This window comes from Leptinotarsa decemlineata, unplaced genomic scaffold (assembly GCF_025532065.1).
Source record: "Leptinotarsa decemlineata unplaced genomic scaffold, Ldec_3_MD MMD2_tig00026328_RagTag_RagTag, whole genome shotgun sequence".
NCBI lineage: Eukaryota > Metazoa > Arthropoda > Insecta > Coleoptera > Chrysomelidae > Leptinotarsa > Leptinotarsa decemlineata.
The window spans coordinates 12,878,668-12,897,128 of NW_027412688.1; the positions used below are offsets into that span (position 1 = coordinate 12,878,668).

Sequence of the window (18,461 nt, forward strand, 5' to 3'; positions counted from 1 at the left end):
TGATAGCCTGTTTCATTCTGAACAAAAAATGTCTCTTGAGTTTTTTCCCAAAATGAATCAGTTCGCAGCAAAAAATTATTTTACGAACAACTACAGAGATACATCGTCATAAATGCGAAAATACGAAACTAATCTATCTAGTAGGTCGATATTAGCGATTGTGTGTTGTTGTTCTATTCTTAATTTGTTACTTTAATGATTCACTTGTTATTAAAATGGAATACAATAATGAGGAAATGGCTGATATGCATATCCTCAACGGCAGCATCCTTCACATAGAATATTTGCTCGACTTCATCAACGATTACGAGAATATGGTTCATTCGACAAAAGAACGCAGGATTGTGGTCGCCATCGAGAAGTATGAACACCACAGCTTGAGGAAGCAGTACTTAATTTGATTGAAGAACAACCACCAGCAGTACTAGAAAGATTGCTTTCCAGCTAAATGTTGATCATTTGACGGTATTTCAAATTTTAAAGGAACAACTTTTATACCCTTACCATCTGCAATGAGCACAGGCACTGTTACCGCGAGACTTTCCGAACCGCCTTGAATTTTGCAATTGGATGCTGGAAATGATTAGAAGAAATTGTGACTTTCTGAAGACGATAGAATTCACAGACGAATGTAGTTTTTCTCGAAACAAGATTATTAATTTTCATTATTACCACATATGAGCTGATGAAAACCCTCACGCTATTGTCGAAACTAACCATCAAAAACAGTTTTCTCTTAACGTGTGACTCGGAGTTATTGGGGATGAATTAATTGGGCCTCATCTACCTCCTCGATTAAATGGTGAGGCATACATTCAATTTTTAAGAGAAGTGCATCCAGTACTGACGTCTAGACGCATGCGTAATGTCTGAAGGTAGACATATTGAACATTTACTATGATTTCTACATGTTGTGTGTTTTGTTATTAATAAATGAGTTTTGTTTATTACCCTTTGGTCGTTTAATGCAGGTACTAACTACAAAATAACAATAAATCCAGTTCGCATTTAAGACAATGTATCTCTGTAGTTGTTCGTAAAATACTTTTTTGCTGTGAACTGGTTTATTTGGGGCAAAAAACCCAAAAGACATTTTTTGTTAAGAATGAATCAGGCTATCGGAAATAAATTTTTAAATGGTAAACAAATAATAACACAAAAAGTTACATTGCGTTGCGTATTGCAAGTTGTGTTTTTCACCCCTTACAACAATGGGGTAAACCAAATAAATTCTTTTTGGTAGTACAAAACGTCAGGTTAGTTTCAATATTGTAACTTTTTCAGTGCTTGTGGAAAAAATTGTTATATAAATTGTATGTACCCCCTTTAAGGGACTGTATCTCAACAAGGGATGCTCCAATGGAGTTTCTTTATATGAAAGATCCACTTATTCAGTTACACCCTATATAGTGTATGAAAGAGATAAAATTTCACTTACTTGGAACCCTGTCATCCTCAATGGCGGACATCTGATATTTCAAAATAATACACTTATCTTATTGCCTCTCCAGTACCAATCTGGATAACATATATAGGCACATCTTTGTAAAGAGTTTATTTCGAAATTAATTACTTTCTTTTTTTGGAAGATTCACAGCCTTCTTTATATGAAGATGGAAAAGTAGGAAGCCGAAACCTCAATTTACCAAGCTCTTCAGCTTTCAACTCCTTCCTTTACTTCTCCATTCTTCATTGACATCTTAATGATAAACATATGGGAAACTTCTGACGAAACAAACAAAGCTATTAACTTCAAAATAAATTCCTCACAAAGAAAAAACTAATCAATATAGTTTATTGTATGATTTTCACTATAGTGAAAACCATACTATATTGATTAGTTTTTTAATATGGATTATAATCAAGTATCGGCTAGTTCTATTCAATTCTTCACAAAGAAATGTAGATCATGCACAGAATTTACTTCTTAATTTTTCCCTCGTCAAGGGATTGCATTTGTTGTCTTCATATCAGCGTAATACGTTTTCATACTATGAAATACTATTTATTCGTATTAATCTGTGGTAGACTTGTACGATAAAAATGCATGAAGGCAGTTTCAGTGAAATGCAGTGTGAGATAGTTTTATCTAATATATTAGATATCAACAGGCATTGCTGGTGAGTAACTGAATGTAATGATATCATAAATTTTCATATCAAGGGTAGTAGAAGAATATCTACATAATAAAAATATTCATAATGTGGCTATCCGCCATATTTCATACATTCCAAGATGGACGGGTTTATATTTGGACTGATATCGCAATTGTTTTGATGATACTTGTTATGAACACACTTGACTATAATAAAAACTAAATGGACTTCTTTTTAATTTTACATTGTTAGAGAATTTTGTGAAGAAAAATGTTTCTGAACACGCCTCAACCGACACTGAAGACAATAATATTTTGACGTGAATTTTATTTTTTCTTTTCGTTTAATGTAAAATTTGAAGAGTAACACCAAAAATAAATTGGAATATTCAAAACAAAAATTCCCGATTTGAAATTACGGAGAAGCCTTCAATCGCAAGTATTAGGCATTGAACATTAAATGCCTACTTCAAATTTTCTTCAAACATCAAACTTTTGAACTGATTATTGAACTGACAGTTCATTTAAAAATATATTGTTTCGGAAAAACAAAAATGAAAACATTCGGAAAGTGAAAACGAGTGTGCCCCACTAGAAATTTGAAGTATGGCGGAAAAATTGACATTTTTCAAATTATATTCAAAATTGAATGCAATTAAAAAAATTTAATGCTATTTTGAGATGAATTCTCATTATGGAATTTTATGGTACTACTATGTTTCGTAATATCCTTTACAAATAAGTATTATTCTGATATATTCTTATTATGAGTCATAGAAAAAGTATAGTATAAAGATACTGAAATAGCAAAATTAGGTTGAATACATTGCGAATTATAATAACACAGAATATTTATGGATCAAGAACGTACACCCAGATCATCAAGTTGAACTCATAAGAAGTATTTTAAAGGATAAGTATGATGAATGAAATTTAGTTCAAAACAGGATTTTGATCATTCAAGATGCATAGTTCATTGAAATTCAAGTGTGTATAAATTGAATGATTTACGTACTTAGGAATAGGGCAGTTATCACAGGTAGTTTGACAAGATTCAAGGTTTTTTTTTGGATCAATACATCAAAGTAAATTCAAATAATATCCTTCACGATTTGAAAACTGTAAGGGTATGATTCAATGAATATTCCAGGTGTTATTGAAGGATGTTACTAGAAACGGCTTTAAAAACGTTGAGTCTGAAGGTGGATGAAAATGATTAAATTTTGACTTACATACTGGAATACAAACTAGATAACAACACTGAAAGGAAAGAGTGTTCTATTGATAGCTTTTCGGAAATGAAATAATCCATGAATTTTTGAATAAAAAATGTCAAGTTTTGGAATTTAATAAGCAAAAATAAACGAGCATATCGTTGTTTGTGAAGCAAATTTTTATAATGATATAAGCAAAAGAAAAAAGTTCTCAAAGGCTTTTGTAACCTTGAACGGTATTCAAACTGTCAAGGGCATCATTTTATCTCTCTTCATTATTCTTAAATTCAGGATTTTTTTATTGGCGCAATGAAGTAGAAAAAGCTAATGTATGTCTAAAAGACCTACTCAAATAATGGGTGATTTGCGCCAAAATCACGTGTTACACTTTGTCGTCCATCCCAAATATAAATTTGAATTATGACAAACTATGCACTGAAATATTTGGTACAACTTCGAAAACGTAACAAGTGAAAATCGCCGACAATTCCAATGAGACATGGTTATTATTCGAGGAGACAATTCTCCACAATTGCGTAACACTGCGAACTTCGAAGGAATCCATCATCAAAATCTTGCTATTCGCCAAGTGAATCTTCGTAAATATTTGTATTTCAAATTCTATGAATTTATATTGTATCATTGAAAGACAGATTTCTCAACTCACCCCAGGCTCGTGGGGTGCAAACCGCCATCTGGGCCCTTCTAGCCCAGTCCGACCCTGTAACAAGCTGACTTATCAATCGACATTTTTTCGAATTCAGAAAATACCAACATTTAATAAAAAAATGACTTCATACCTAGTCACATCGAATTTTAGTCGCTGGTTCTTCGTCTATGACAGTAAAGACCAATGACAAGCTTTCAACTTCGTTTTGAATGTGTAGTCTACTACTGAAATTGTTATCGTCTACTAAATTTATGCATAACAGATATTTTTTGAATTATCTCTAGGAATCAAGAATATATTCTCTGAGAATCGATTTTATCATTCTTGGGCTTTCGAAATGGAACTAGGTCATATCTGATTTGATGTGTCATGTTAACATACCATCATTCGTTGATTTATTTTATCTAGAGAATCTCTCAGTGTGAATTCGAAATGAACTCTGAGTATTGATAACATCAACATTGTTTTCACATTGATTTATTGTCTGAAGGATTTGGAAAATTGGGAAAATATAAAATACCATTCGCTGATTCACTGTCAGGCATCTCTAAATATGTGAATTACAAATAAACTCAAAAAATATCTGCCCCGTTGTTGAAACCGTAGAATTGAAAAAATTGTATCAAAAATAGAAGGCCCCTTTTTAGGTCAAAATTATCACTAGTTGTACTCTTTCTAATTGTTTTGTTACATTTCAGAAAATGCTATAGCTATAAGCGAAATTACCAATTGATTGATTCAGCTGATTTAAATGAAATCTTACTGAATCCACATTTAAAAAATGAGTTGAACTGCTGAGTTTGTGAAAATATTTCATTTCGGTGATCGCGAATGAAAAATTTACGTTTGTATTTATTTTCCGACTAATAGTTGGGATATATTCACGAAACTTTACTTCATAACTTTTATGAAACAATCACGTTTCAATTTCATATTCCCATAATTCGAAACATTAACATATACCTTTGATGGATGTTAAAGTGAACTGTCTGAGTTGGTTACATAATAATGTTACAAGACAAAAACTTGTAGGCTGATTCAGTGTATCCATTTATATTCTTTAGATAGCATAGTTATTGAGTTGATATATTATTCAAACATTTATCACTGGTATTGGTAATTTATATTGATAGTTATGCTTTTTGTATGCGACACTACATGAACTTACTAGAGAAACAGTTTTTGAAATGTTTCAAATTATTTTTCCAGAAAAATGCCATTTTTTTCAAACAATCTACAATTGTCGCAAAAAATATTATTTCTCCTAGAAATTAATCCTAAAATATGTAACAATTATTTTTGAAATAAGAAAAAACAGGAAAATATACCTACTATTTTATTGAAAGAATAAAAGAAAGTTCAACTGATGACAAAAAACTCAAATTACCAATATAAAACACATCATTTTCTTCAGAAAAACGTATTGACTCTCACACGCAGATTAGAGTTTCAAATCATGTTCTATAAAATGTTGATTTTTGCTTATCTTCGAACACATTATTTCCAAATCATCTGTTTCGTCCGAAGGAATGATATTTTTACTCATTAATAGTTTAGATTCATCTTTAGAATTTTAATCGTTAATGAAGCCAATGGCCAAAGAACATCTATTTCATTTTTATTTTCTATGAACACCTACCATCTAATCACTGAATTTTTTTCTTTTTCTTTTTCATCCATACTTTCAATGAGAAATGTATCAGTGAATCTGCCCTTCTCATATCAAGACACATATAATTAAAAAAAAACAGCATGTGTTTCGTTGATAATCGTCATTTCTTGTGTACCAGGAGTGGGTAACATATCATCAAGGCTACCGACCGGCTACCGGTCGGTAACCGGTCGGTTTGACATGGAGATATATATATATATATATATATATATATATATATATATATATATATATATATATAATATATATATATATATATATATATATATATATATATATATATATATATATTTTTTATTAACAATATTTTGTTTGAGTGCCATAATCATCTGATGAGTTGTCTGAAAGTTTTTGTTTCATTGAGTCCACTTTTCCCATCTATATTCGAATTTCATCTTCTTGGGATTATGATGGGCGCAGTAAAAATTTTTTATCATTAAGAAGGAAATTACTCAAAGAAATGTGTGAAGCTCTATTAGACTCATAATAAACTTCTTAATTCACAATCAAATCTGATGAGTTATTAGTAAATTACGTAATCACCGCTAGTTGTACTTCCTCGTAATGAAATCACTTGAGAAAGCTACAGTGCTAGCGAAACATTTCATATATTTTTCAAATAAAGTTTGTAGAGATCAAATCGTGAGGTGTAGTTTTTGAAAGTACTATGGATCTTCATCAAGTAACGGCCGAATCAATCAGAAAATTGTCGAAATCGATACATCAATCTTAAACAAAACATAAATTTTAGAAAGTACACATGAGTGTATTTTCTGACTGGTAGAACTAGTGGGAAAATATTCCAATATAGGTAACAGGTTGAGTTTGTTCTGCTGGTCAGTCTACCTGTAAGAAAAGTGTACCATGTCTGCTGTCTAAAGTGCCTATAGAAGTAAAAATTTAAAGATAATTGTACAGAATTATTCATTTCCGATATTTTTATATCATTTCGAGTTCTTCAATGTTGAAAATGCCCTCACTACGTTCAGTTTTTCATTTGCAACTACTTAACACAACTTAATTTGACTTTACAAACCTTGAAGATTCTTGAAAATATTTTGATACCATGTTAATGTGTGCTTTTTCATAGAAATACCAATGTAAGTGAGGAAGAAATTTTATTGAAAGTTTAAATTTCTGAAAGCTTTTGTTTCCGAAACAAAAGACAGCTCTCGCATAAAGAAATAATTAGAAGAGCAAAACATTAACCTTATGATTGAAAGATTTGCCTGAATATTTTCCTATACTAGATAGATAATCAGTTAATAATTGCACTTAGTGAAATACTTTCACAAAGTATTCACATCTGTAAAGGCTGCAAATTTCATAAAACACAGAAAACGTTAGGAGAACGACTGACAACGACACCCGACAGATACAAACGAAGGTGACAGATGACAGTTGGATAACATGTTTTCTGCACTTTTGAACATTACTAGGTATAACGAAACAAAATATTTCATATACGTAAAATATTTGGGAAAAAAATGTTTTGGCTCTCTACTTCTCCATCTTTATACAAAAATTGTGGGAATCTTCCAAAGAAAGGGAAAAATGCAATCAATTTCAAAAAAATTACTCTATACAAAGATATGTAGATCATGCAAAGAAATGACTTTCGGACACAAACTGGAAGAAAAATCCCTCTTGAAACAACTACCTTCATATGAACATTTAATTGCCTGGAAGTAGCTGTTTCGAGAGGGCTTTTTCTTCCAGTTTGTGTCTGAAAGTCATTTCTTTGCATGATATACACATTGTTACCTGCTAATACATTATAGGTGGATTCTTTTAGTTTTTTCATCTTTTCATGAGGCTTTGTTCACGCAAATGTGCTTTGCGTAAGCTCATTTGCATGAATTTTAGCATTTGTACGTGCATTTGTGTTGTTCAAATATTTTTATGAATATGATAAACAAAATAAATTTCAATAATATTCGTTTATGTTTACCAACATACCATTCGAAATCATAATCTTCTAGATCTAGAAGTTGATGACAACTATTGTTCAGCGTGTTCTACAGGACATTTAGTGCAACATGTTATTTGGCAGTGTCCTCACTTATGCAAATTCTAGAGCTCTTTCAATTGAAGGGTAGGGTGATTTACAAAAATGTATCATGTCACTGCGTTTTCTGCTATTTATAACATCTTTATAAAAAAACCAATTAACATAATGTTACGTTATTGAATACCCTTCACAACATTGAGTTTTGCTGAAAATTGAAATTTAAATACTTGCTTGTGAGTGAATACATAACCGTAGTAGACCTAATATTTTGATTATTGTAAGTCGTACATATCCGGTAGGCATTGCAGTTATGTTTCGTTAACATGCAATTTTGGTATTGCTCACACATCACAAAGTTGAATGCCGCATAGTCGTGTCTTTAGTTAAATCACAGGAACTCTTGAATCTTCAAGTAAGTTACAGGAAGGCTCTGTTATCTTCGACACTGAATACAGCTGATCGAAGTGATTATTTTTCAAATTCTTTTTTGTACTTGGGTAAGATCAAAGGATGAGAGATTGTCCCAACAATCCTACGGTCTGAAATGGACCTTGACTGAATGAAATGCAAGGTTATAAGGAAATCAGTAATGTAACGTCTGTGAAAATAAGTTTTCTAGTTGTTCTCTGAACTTAAAATGTGTTTATATAAAATTTTTGAAACATTTTTCGAATTATTCCTTCTAAGAAAATCAATTTATTCTATTGAGGCTGCAAATATAGATTTATTTGCTGCTGTTTCAAACTGACATCCATATATAACCCACAATATTGCTCTGACGGGTTTGATGGCTTTGACTTTATCCATTGTACCCGGGTAATTTTTACCTTTGGTGAAACGTAAGAATAGAAATGAAACTTCAGACAAGGGTTCGAAAAGGGAATGTTTTCACGAAATAAGGAAATTATTGTATCCGAGTGTCCTTGAAGGAGAAGCCAATGTTGATGAGAGACGCTTATCAATTCTAGTTTGGCATGTTGATCTGACTTTTCCAGGTACATTTTGCATTTGAGTTAGGGAAACCCAACAAACTCACAATTACCTGCCAATTGTTATTTAAAACGGAAGTGATTTATTCAAGTAACACCTTTTTATAAGATTTTATTGAACAGTTTATGAAGTAATTTTTACGATAGCAGATGAAGATCGAACGGTTATTGCGTTAGATGAAAATGACTAAGTAGGCAAAACTTTTGATTTCCTTAATTCAGGAAGCTACGATATTCTGAGGAATGATCCAACATCTCTGCGCCAGAAAAAAATGAAGGAAACCCTCAAGACAGTAGAGCTGGTTATGAATGGAAGTAATAAATGCAGGGCAGTGATCATGAATCCACAACCACCCAAACTGTATTCTGTTATTGAATTACATAAAACCAATTTTCCGATTAGACCTGTGGTGGCGTTTGTGACGCCTCCATCAGTAAAAATCTCAGAAAAGCTCATGCAATCAACTGAAACTTACACTAATTTCAAACCGAAATTTAATATGAATAATACACATCAATTATCAAAATAATAATAAAAACATAATTCTTCCTGATGAAGCTAAATTTATTTCGTTTGATGACCAAAATATATTTCCTAGTATTCCGTCCATATAGTGGATTTTGGAAAATGCCCACCGGAAAACAAATACTTTCCCGACTAATACCATGCTGGATATTCAATTATGCAACATACCTCACAGAAGTTAGTCTTGCAGATGTATCCCGTTCAACCAGCAGCAGGACTATGCTGAAATCAATCGAGTAGACCACCTACAGACCGTTTTCGAAGTATTACCTCTCATCATTGCAGCAAAGATGCGACCCAAATGTATGCATGTATGAAACCTTAGTCCAAAATGAATATTGTTAACTAGTAACAGCTCCATCTTGTGAACAAATTTCCAAGCGGTGAAGTAAAATTCCAGTTAGAAATCAGACAGACAGACATAACTTAAAATAGTTCTGAAGACTGTATCGATTTAATCTCGAAACACTAATTTCTCCCAAAGTACCTATACAGTAGGTTTCCTAATTAAATAGAACTAGCCGATACTTGATGAAAATCTTTATTAATACTAATGAATACAGTTTATTGTATGATTTTCACTATAAAGGGTTTTACAAAACTGCTACACGTGTTTCACTATACATACAACTGTATTAATTTGTTCTAGTAGGTTTACTTTAACTCTTTCTAGACCTAAGAATATCGTAGGTTTCTGAATTGAGGAAATTAAGAGTTTCACCAAAGATTTTTTTGTCTATCGCAATAACAGTTTGTTTGAATGGTTTTAGTAGTATTCATTTTCGTATCGTCATGGATTTGGTTAACAGATTCAGACTTCATTATATTCGTAGCCACATTTTATTTATTTTTTCAAGAACTAAACACAAGCTCTACAGGAAAATGTTTTAGGCGCTCTAAGAGCGGTGCCTGTGCTGAAGTAGTGATTCACATTGGATTTGAATCGCTGGAGATTGAATCCATTTGAAAAACGTTCTCAGAAAGTTTATTCCACATAAACGCAGTTCTCCAAATGAAAGAGTTTTTAAACAGTGAAGTTCGAGGTGTACTGAGTTGAACCTCAAAATGATGAGCAGCCACAATCCGTCACGTATTTCTGATATGTACCGCTCTTGGTGGAATCAAATGTGCCAAGTCACTTGAACACTTCCCGTGAAAGTATCTATAGAAGAGAGACGAATCTCCAACCTTTCTTCGATGTTCCAGACTATCAAGGTTGCAAGTGATGTTCGTGTCTCCAATCAGGCGGATGGCTCTTTTCTAGATGGAATCCACCATACTTGGGAGGGAGCTCCATACATGAGAACAATACTCCAAAAAAAGTCTGTTCTGAGCTTTACAAAGCATCAAGAGTTGCTGAGGTGTGCAAAGTTTTCTGGTTCGATACAAAGTTCCTAGCTTTTGAGAAGCAGCGTTTGCAATTCCAGCGACCTGATTGTGTCAAGACACCTTGGTGTCCATTTTAACCCCCAACAAACTAATCGGAGCAGGAAGCGGAATTGTCTGATCTGAAATTATATGCGGTTCGGAGACATTTATCTTTTTGGAGAAAACCGATGTCTGGGTTTTTGTGACATTGAATTGAACCTGGTTGCTTTCACCCTAATTCGAAATTACTTCTAGATCCTCATTAAGATATGCAACCTCCTGCTATCGGTGAAGATGTGTATCCGCAGCCGAAGTACTGGATTCCAAATGGAATGACGTGATGAGAGCGCCCATACACGAGCCACATTTTGCGGTCGGATCGACCACACAATTGCAGTCGCGTTCCAGCGAACTCAAGCCGCCCATAAGAAATACTGTACTACACGTACACGGGCGTTCACAAAAGTCAAAACGGGCGTCTCCTGTCAACTTGCTGCTGATCTCCGCCGAGATGTCATCGCGGCATCCGCCGTACACTAACCACAAACTTGCAGTCGTACCCAACCGCGTACCTACATATTGGTCTCACAGCATTCAATTTTTTATGTCAGTTGCCTCAACTGCAAGTGCGGTTTATATGACCGCAATTCGACCACAAAAATGTGGTTGGGTCAACCGCGAAGTGCAGTCAACGTGACCACAATGTTGTGGTTTCCTAAACTGCAAATATGTGGTCCGTGTACGGCCGGACTAAGTGTGCTATCGTCCGCAAAGGAATATATTGGATTTTCTTTTTTTTTAATAGGTCGTTGATATGCAATAAAAAGAAGGTTGAAGACAATATTGATCCCTGGGGAACGCCAGCGTTGATGGTGGAAGTATTCGAGAGATATCCATCGACGGCCATTGCAGGAAACGGAGAGCAGGAAGCTGGAGAGCCACACACAAAAATGATCCGACAAGCCATAGAATCGAATTTTGGCCAGCAAACCCTCATGCCACACACGGTCAAAGGAATTAGAGATATCAAGCGCAACAACACAAATATAGGTGACATACGATAAACGGTCGCCTGTTGATCGAAAGCCAAATTGATGATCGCTTAATATGTTAAAGCCTTCTAATTATTTAAGGATATGGTGGTATACGGCTTTCTCCATGATTTTTGATATCACTGATAGCAAGCAACTGCTCTATGGTCATTTGAAATATTTTTCTTTACCTTTTTGTTAATAGGTTGAACGCGAGCAGTCTTTCAACATGAAGAAAAAACCGCTTTCTTCTTCTGCAAAATACTGGTGCGAGTTCATTTGCGCACTTTTGAAGTACGGTGACGTCTTGTTGATATTGAGCTGTTTCAAAATTCGCCTGACTAGACATTGTCGGGAAGTAATTTCCGGCTTTGTGGATTCTAGTGTGGGAATAGTGGGTGGTGCCTTTCTCAAAGAATCGACTGTGAAGTGGGACGCAAATTATTCAGCTAAGTTCTTTGCTTTCATTTGTTTTCATTTGTCCTAAGTTTGCAGCTGTTGCGAGCATTAACAAACCTAGTTCAGTTTTCGGCAATGGAAATTTTTTGCCACTGTCTGTTGGCGAGATTTTTGGAGGTGACAACTTGCTCGCAAATTTTGTTGAACCAAGTTTTGGCGTTAGAAGTTCGTTTTTTATTGAAAAAGAAAACAATGCATCCGTGGATGATAGAATAACTTCCGTGACTTCAGAAGCACAAGTTGATGGATCATTAGAGCTGAAACAAATATCTAGCCAGGAAAAATTTCGGAAATGGTCTTGAAAATCCTTCCACTCAGCAGATCTGTAATGCCAAACTTTGCGTGGCTTAGATTGTCCTCCAAAATTTATCGGTAATTCACTCAACACTGAAATGAGTTTGTGGTCAGAAGATTCCAATGGAGACCTTATGGTAACTGTGTAAGTTTCTGGATTGGTTATAAGGTATAGGAATCACACGTTAAAAGATAAGACCTCGTTAGAACTCAGCTCGCACAAGTTTCTCAACTTCTGAGAGTTGTCGTTCGTATGGAGGCAACAGCTGATTAACGGAAAAATAGAACAGAAACAGAAAACAGACACATAGATCCAGAAGACGAGCAAATTCTCCATCACGGTCAGGAATCCTTGTTGGCTCATTCATAATCTGAGTAAGTCCGCTGCTTATTACGAAAGCCTTAACTTCGCGACCTTGTTCGTCGTTGATATTTGAAAATATGAGCCATTCGATATTGTGGCCATTAAAGTCTCCGAATATGGAGATTTCGGCACTGGGATGATTGATTTTCAGAAAGTCATTGATGTTCGCAAGTGAAGAGAATAGCGCCCTGTATTGTGTATCGCTTGGTGTTCGATAAACTCAGCATATGAACATCAAAGTTCTAGGGTTTCAGTATTTTCTTTCGTTAAAAGGAGATATCCCTTCGGATAAAAAGAGATGTTCCAAAGGTACCTCTGAATCGGGAGTGGAAAACATAGGCGGGATTTAAAAAATTGACGTGTTTTGTTGAAGCACTGACTTTGGTTTCTGTGAGTGCAATAATATGAGGACTGTTTGTTTGCAGATTTTGGTGCACCGAGTTTTTATTTGAGTTGAGTACTCTGATGTTGCAGAAATTGATTTTGAAATTGCTAGTGGGCCTCTTAGCAACTGCAGTTACAATGCTATTTCCCTGTGAATTGATGTTAGGAAGACCCTGCTGACTTTCAAGAAATAGTGGTTTTCGAATAACTTCTGCAGGATGATACCCTCGAATCAGCCTCCATCCGGAAATCCGATTGGGGAGCTTTCCACCTCCGGAGTATCTTGAGCCTAATAGCGTCATCATGCAGATCAAAGAAGAAAGAAATTGATGTCACCATGGCTACGGTGTAGATATTATTGACTCCATTATTTGAAAAAACTGCAAAAACAAGCATGTGACATTGACATACTTTGGTGCACTCACCAATAATATCGCTCGTTTTTTTTTAAAAGATAGGCTCGGACGTGGCTTACAGAACAAATAAAAATATACGCGAATTCATTGAAAACAATAAAGACATAACTTCAGTGTTAGATAGATCAGGAGTATATGGGTTGACTTGTGGTTCTTACCAAAAACCTTATATTGGCAAACGGGGAGAACTTTTTCCTAAGAATAAAATAACATAGGAGTAATTTCTTGAATGTGAAGATCAATTCCACATTTGAAAACCTTCAAACATTTTTTTGGCAGAGGGCATGAGTTCAACCATGATTATAACTTATTACATTTCAAAGAGAAAAGTTTGAAACTCAATCTTTGGGAATACAGAAAATTCACTGAATGACTGAATAGAATTTAAATCTTTTTCTCTGTTGAATCAATTTTCTAATCTGGGAATTGGTAATTATTTCAATACATGTCCATTCAATAAGTTGGTGTTATAATAATATTTGAATTTTTGATCAGTTTATTCTTAAACTCTGGTGAAATTATTAGTCGTCCAGTAGGTAGAGAGTCGTGTGATTTGAATTATTATATTATATAAAGCACAAATAAGATAAACTTTATACAATATGAACACGCCTGAGAAAGCTATTTTACAGCTTGGCCACGGGACATTCGCCGATGCGAATATTCGTGCGGTGCGAACGGCTAACAGCCTGGCCACGGGACACTCGCCGATGCGAATATTCGCGCGGTGCGAATGGCGAAGTGTCTAGCGACTGAAACAAACGCGTAGCAATGTACTTATGAAGCCACGCGCAACGGCGACCGGCGAAGCGATCGGCGAAATGTACTGAGCGAATCGCGTGGGCAACTTGCGGCGCGACGAGCGAGTAAAACAAAGATATGAATCAGTACGGCGCGAGCCACGGAGTCGAGCGGCAATTGCGGCGAATAGTGCAGTGATCAAACTAGTTTAGTTGTTTTCGCCGCGAAAAATGAACACCGAGACTTTTATTCCTAAATAAAAGACTGATTAAAAAGTTAGAAATTCATTATTCATTCTACCGTCAATTACAAGTTAGAGGTTGTTTTCTATTTTAGTTCTACGAAAAATTACTGTCATATAATTTAGATAATTGCAATGAATAATATGAATATCTGAAAGTGTTTTCATTTCATGAAATAATAATATACAGGGTAACATTTAATTAGCTGATAATATTTTGGGCAAAGATAGTTCCAAATAAATTTAGTTGTAAAAAAATCCGTTTGCGACTATTACTTTCTTGGGAAAAGTTGTTTATACTGATGGATACTATTAGTAATTCTCCAAAATATGATACATAGGTATGTAGATAAGCGGCACTTGAAATCTATTTGCATTAACTTTTTTCTCCAACTCTGGTTGAATATTCATAAGAATATAGTCGAAGGTTTCAATACTCATTCTTTATACTAAAAAAAATTTCTGGATATAATATGTATTTCTCATACTTCTTGTGGAATTCTCCACTATATCCCGATTCCTATTCAAATGATGTACTCCACAATATCTTCCATATATTAGGTCTTGAACCAAAAAACTATTACTTTCTAAGCAATATCCAGATAATTTCTATAAAGACATTTCGCTGTCGGACTACTGGTCGCGGCGGCGAACGTGACTACCCGTGGCCTGCAAACGGTGCCGCGCGAATGGTCGCCTCGTCCTCCGCTTCGACGTTCGCACCTCCGATCCCCGTGGCCAGGCCGTTTTATAGAGAGACACATTTGCTTCTCTAATTTGTAATTTTTTCAGTATATCTGATATTTTTCTAGCATGGAAAATCAACAAATCTGAAATTGTCGTGAATTGTGAAAATAAAAATCAGTGCTTTCAGTCGATAAAGTTGACCCAAAACTTGGAAAGTGAAAAAAGTTTTGATATACTTACTCTTCCTCAGACTTGGCGTCAACCATTCTCTGTTTCTCAACCAGCTGATAGTAAATTTTAGTTTGCCACGTATTATCACTGGGCAAGATAACATCCGCGAAATCTTCCTCGGTATCACACATTTCGTCGGAGAGCATTTGTTTCATCAACTGCGGTAACACAGCAAAGACATTGCCATCTCCAAGAGCACTGAGACTCACCCAGAGTTTGTGGTCTCCTGAAACTTCCCCCATTTTCCGATTTGAATTCTATTAGGCTGACCTGAAAAAAGAATTTGATAACATAAATCAGATATTGGAATATGTGTATTGGGATATTTGAATAAATACCGGGTTAAGTCAATTATTATTCGAACGCGATGTAATATGAATTATCATCAAATGTTGATTAAATAATATGTGGTATTACTTCTATACTGATAGTTCCTTTTTTTCAACTTAGAGATAAGGAATACTGTTTTTGTAGGTATTTAAAGTTCAGGTCAATTCCAATCTAAACAGATCGACACAGAACACCAAATCTCAAAAGGAAGCAAAAGACCACTTCACAGAAAATACAATATATAAATTGGAAATTCATGTTCTATTAGTAATATTATGAAAAAATATCACCCAAAAAGTAAAAAATACAAAAAATTGATTTTTCGTTTCCTGCATTATATTGACCGTTTAAACATTTTTTTATTTTTAGTCATAACGAATGGGGTATGTACTGTACCAAGGACAATCTGTGCTGAGATAGCTGATTTTTTTTCTAAGAGAGTACTGACTATCCCATTAATCAATGTTAGACAATTGATATTTTCATTTTTTTATGCTTCCAACACAATATTTTATGTTAATTGACGGAGAAGGTAAAATTTTCAAAAAAATCAGAGCAGATGTAGCATCTTTCTCAATTACATGTGATCGACAGAAGACTTATTTTACGGATATCAAAGATAAAGGAGGCTTTGAAAAGAAAATCACGTGACATAAGTGAATTCATAAAAATAGCTTTTATTTGTGACAGATTATGTTTTCTATTTTCAAACAACTGTTAAACCATATCCCGCTTCCTCGGATGTTTCTCTTCGAAATTTCAAGTTTTCTCAAGCACAATGGTTTTATTTTAGTTCATTAGTATTATATTTTTTATTTTCAGTCAGCAAACACGCAGTAACATTGAACTTTTCAGTACTTGTAATCCTTTATACAAATAAATATCATGACAATACGCTTCACTGAAATTTACTTGAAGAATAACTTTGAATTAATACCAATAATTACAGTCATAAATGTTTGTTTGAAGGTGGTTGACAATGTTTCGTGGTGTATTTCATCAGTTCGGACTTCCATTGTCTAATTTAATATAAATTGATATGAAATCCCTGAAAGAATCTGTGAAAAATTAAAGAGAAAAATAACAATTTTATTGAACAAAAAATGGAAATTACAAAGAAATAACATACAAGCAACAACCAAAAAATAAAAAAAATAAAAAAATTTAAATATCAATATAAGCTGAAAATTAAAAAATTAAAAAATATTATCAACAAGAAATGAAAATTAAAAGATTCCAAACCAAGTTATGTCACGACATTTCGATTGTTAGTATCCAGAATCGTCTTCGGGTGATAACTAGACTTATTCCTCCGAGATCTGACTATTTATAGGTCATTCGAGTGCTTTCACCTATCCCCTCTTCCCTCTCTCCGCTTCACTGGTTTTAGCAAGAGATGACCGTTTGGCGGGAGTTGATCGTTTTCCGCTTGATTAGAAGTTTCTATATGTTACGTATCTCTACGCTAGCTTGGCTAAATGCGTTGCTGGACAACATATACGCGGCTTCTTTAAATTTTCTCCTAAACTAGTGTTTCTCCTTGTGGATGATTTCAGCTTGAGCCTACTTGATGTTATGTTGATGGATCCAAACATGCTCTGCTATTCCGGATTTGCTGGTTTCATTTCGCTGTGTGTGTTTCTTGTGCTCGGCTATGCGAACTTTCAATGGCCTCTTAGTTTCACCGATGTATGATTCTCCGCACTCGTAGAGTATCCGGTAAATGCATTTCTTGGAATCGCAGTCCGCGTTTGGAGGCCTGGTTTTCGTGAGGCTGCTACCATAGTGTTCCCAGATTTGAAACAGATCCTGATGTTATACTTAGACCCAATCCTTCTTATCCTTTTCGATGATCCTCTGATGTAGGGGAATACAAGTACTGGTTGTGGGGGCTTCTCTTCCTTGTGAAGCTCTTGCTGTCTTCTAGCCAAAGCCTGTTCTACCATCACTCTGGAGTAACCATTCCGTTGAAGGTCATTTTTGATTATGCCTAGTACCTTTTCGAGACCTTCCTTTGTATTACAGAGCCCGAATATATATATATATATATATATATATATATATATATATATATATATATATATATATATATATATATATGCCTTGAATTTTTTACAAAAGATGATGTTTTACCTTGTAGTGTTTTAATTATTGGTGGTAAAAATAATCGGTCTAATAATCTCTCTTTTTCCGAAAAATAGACTTGGTGTCTGTTCAAAGTTTGGTACAACTTCCTTTCAATGTTGAAAGTTGGATCTGGTTCTCGATCTAGTTGTTCTCTGATTTTCCATCTGAATTCTTCTGCCTCGATCTGATCAATAAGGGAACTGGTGGATTCCACTGCAGTTATTATTTCCAAAGTGAGCACAGATGTTGGTGCAATGGCGAAGCTTAGACCTTTCCTCAACAAGGATTCCTCTATGTCCGTGAGCGAGCGGGAACTCATGTTAATGACGTTGGCGGCTTCGTAGTTGTGAAGAAACAATGTTCAAATGCAGAAAACAGGACAACACTCGCTGCATATGATTCTTCCAATATTTCAAAAGAAATTTGATTTTGTTCCCCAATTTCTTCAATTTCATCCAAACAACTGACGTTGTTTATCATATGGTTGTGATATTGTTAAGCTTCCACGACAACATGATGTTGGGATTTTTCTGTAGAATTACGAGGTTCGTAATTTGTTCTTTCCTCGGAATAAAAATTTAATCTTTCGGCGTAATTACGAAAAGTCTTGA

The 18,461-nt window shown here is 34.5% G+C and overlaps 1 protein-coding gene across 1 annotated transcript in view; it reads right to left on the bottom strand.

Annotated features, from left to right (window-relative positions):
- Positions 1 to 18,461, bottom strand: part of LOC111509210 (uncharacterized) — a 148,477-nt gene that overhangs the window by 114,090 nt on the left and 15,926 nt on the right. The window contains 1 exon segment of the mRNA XM_074182521.1: positions 15,403 to 15,663. Within this exon segment, the coding sequence (XP_074038622.1) occupies positions 15,403 to 15,635 (233 nt within the window). The 5' untranslated portion in view covers positions 15,636 to 15,663.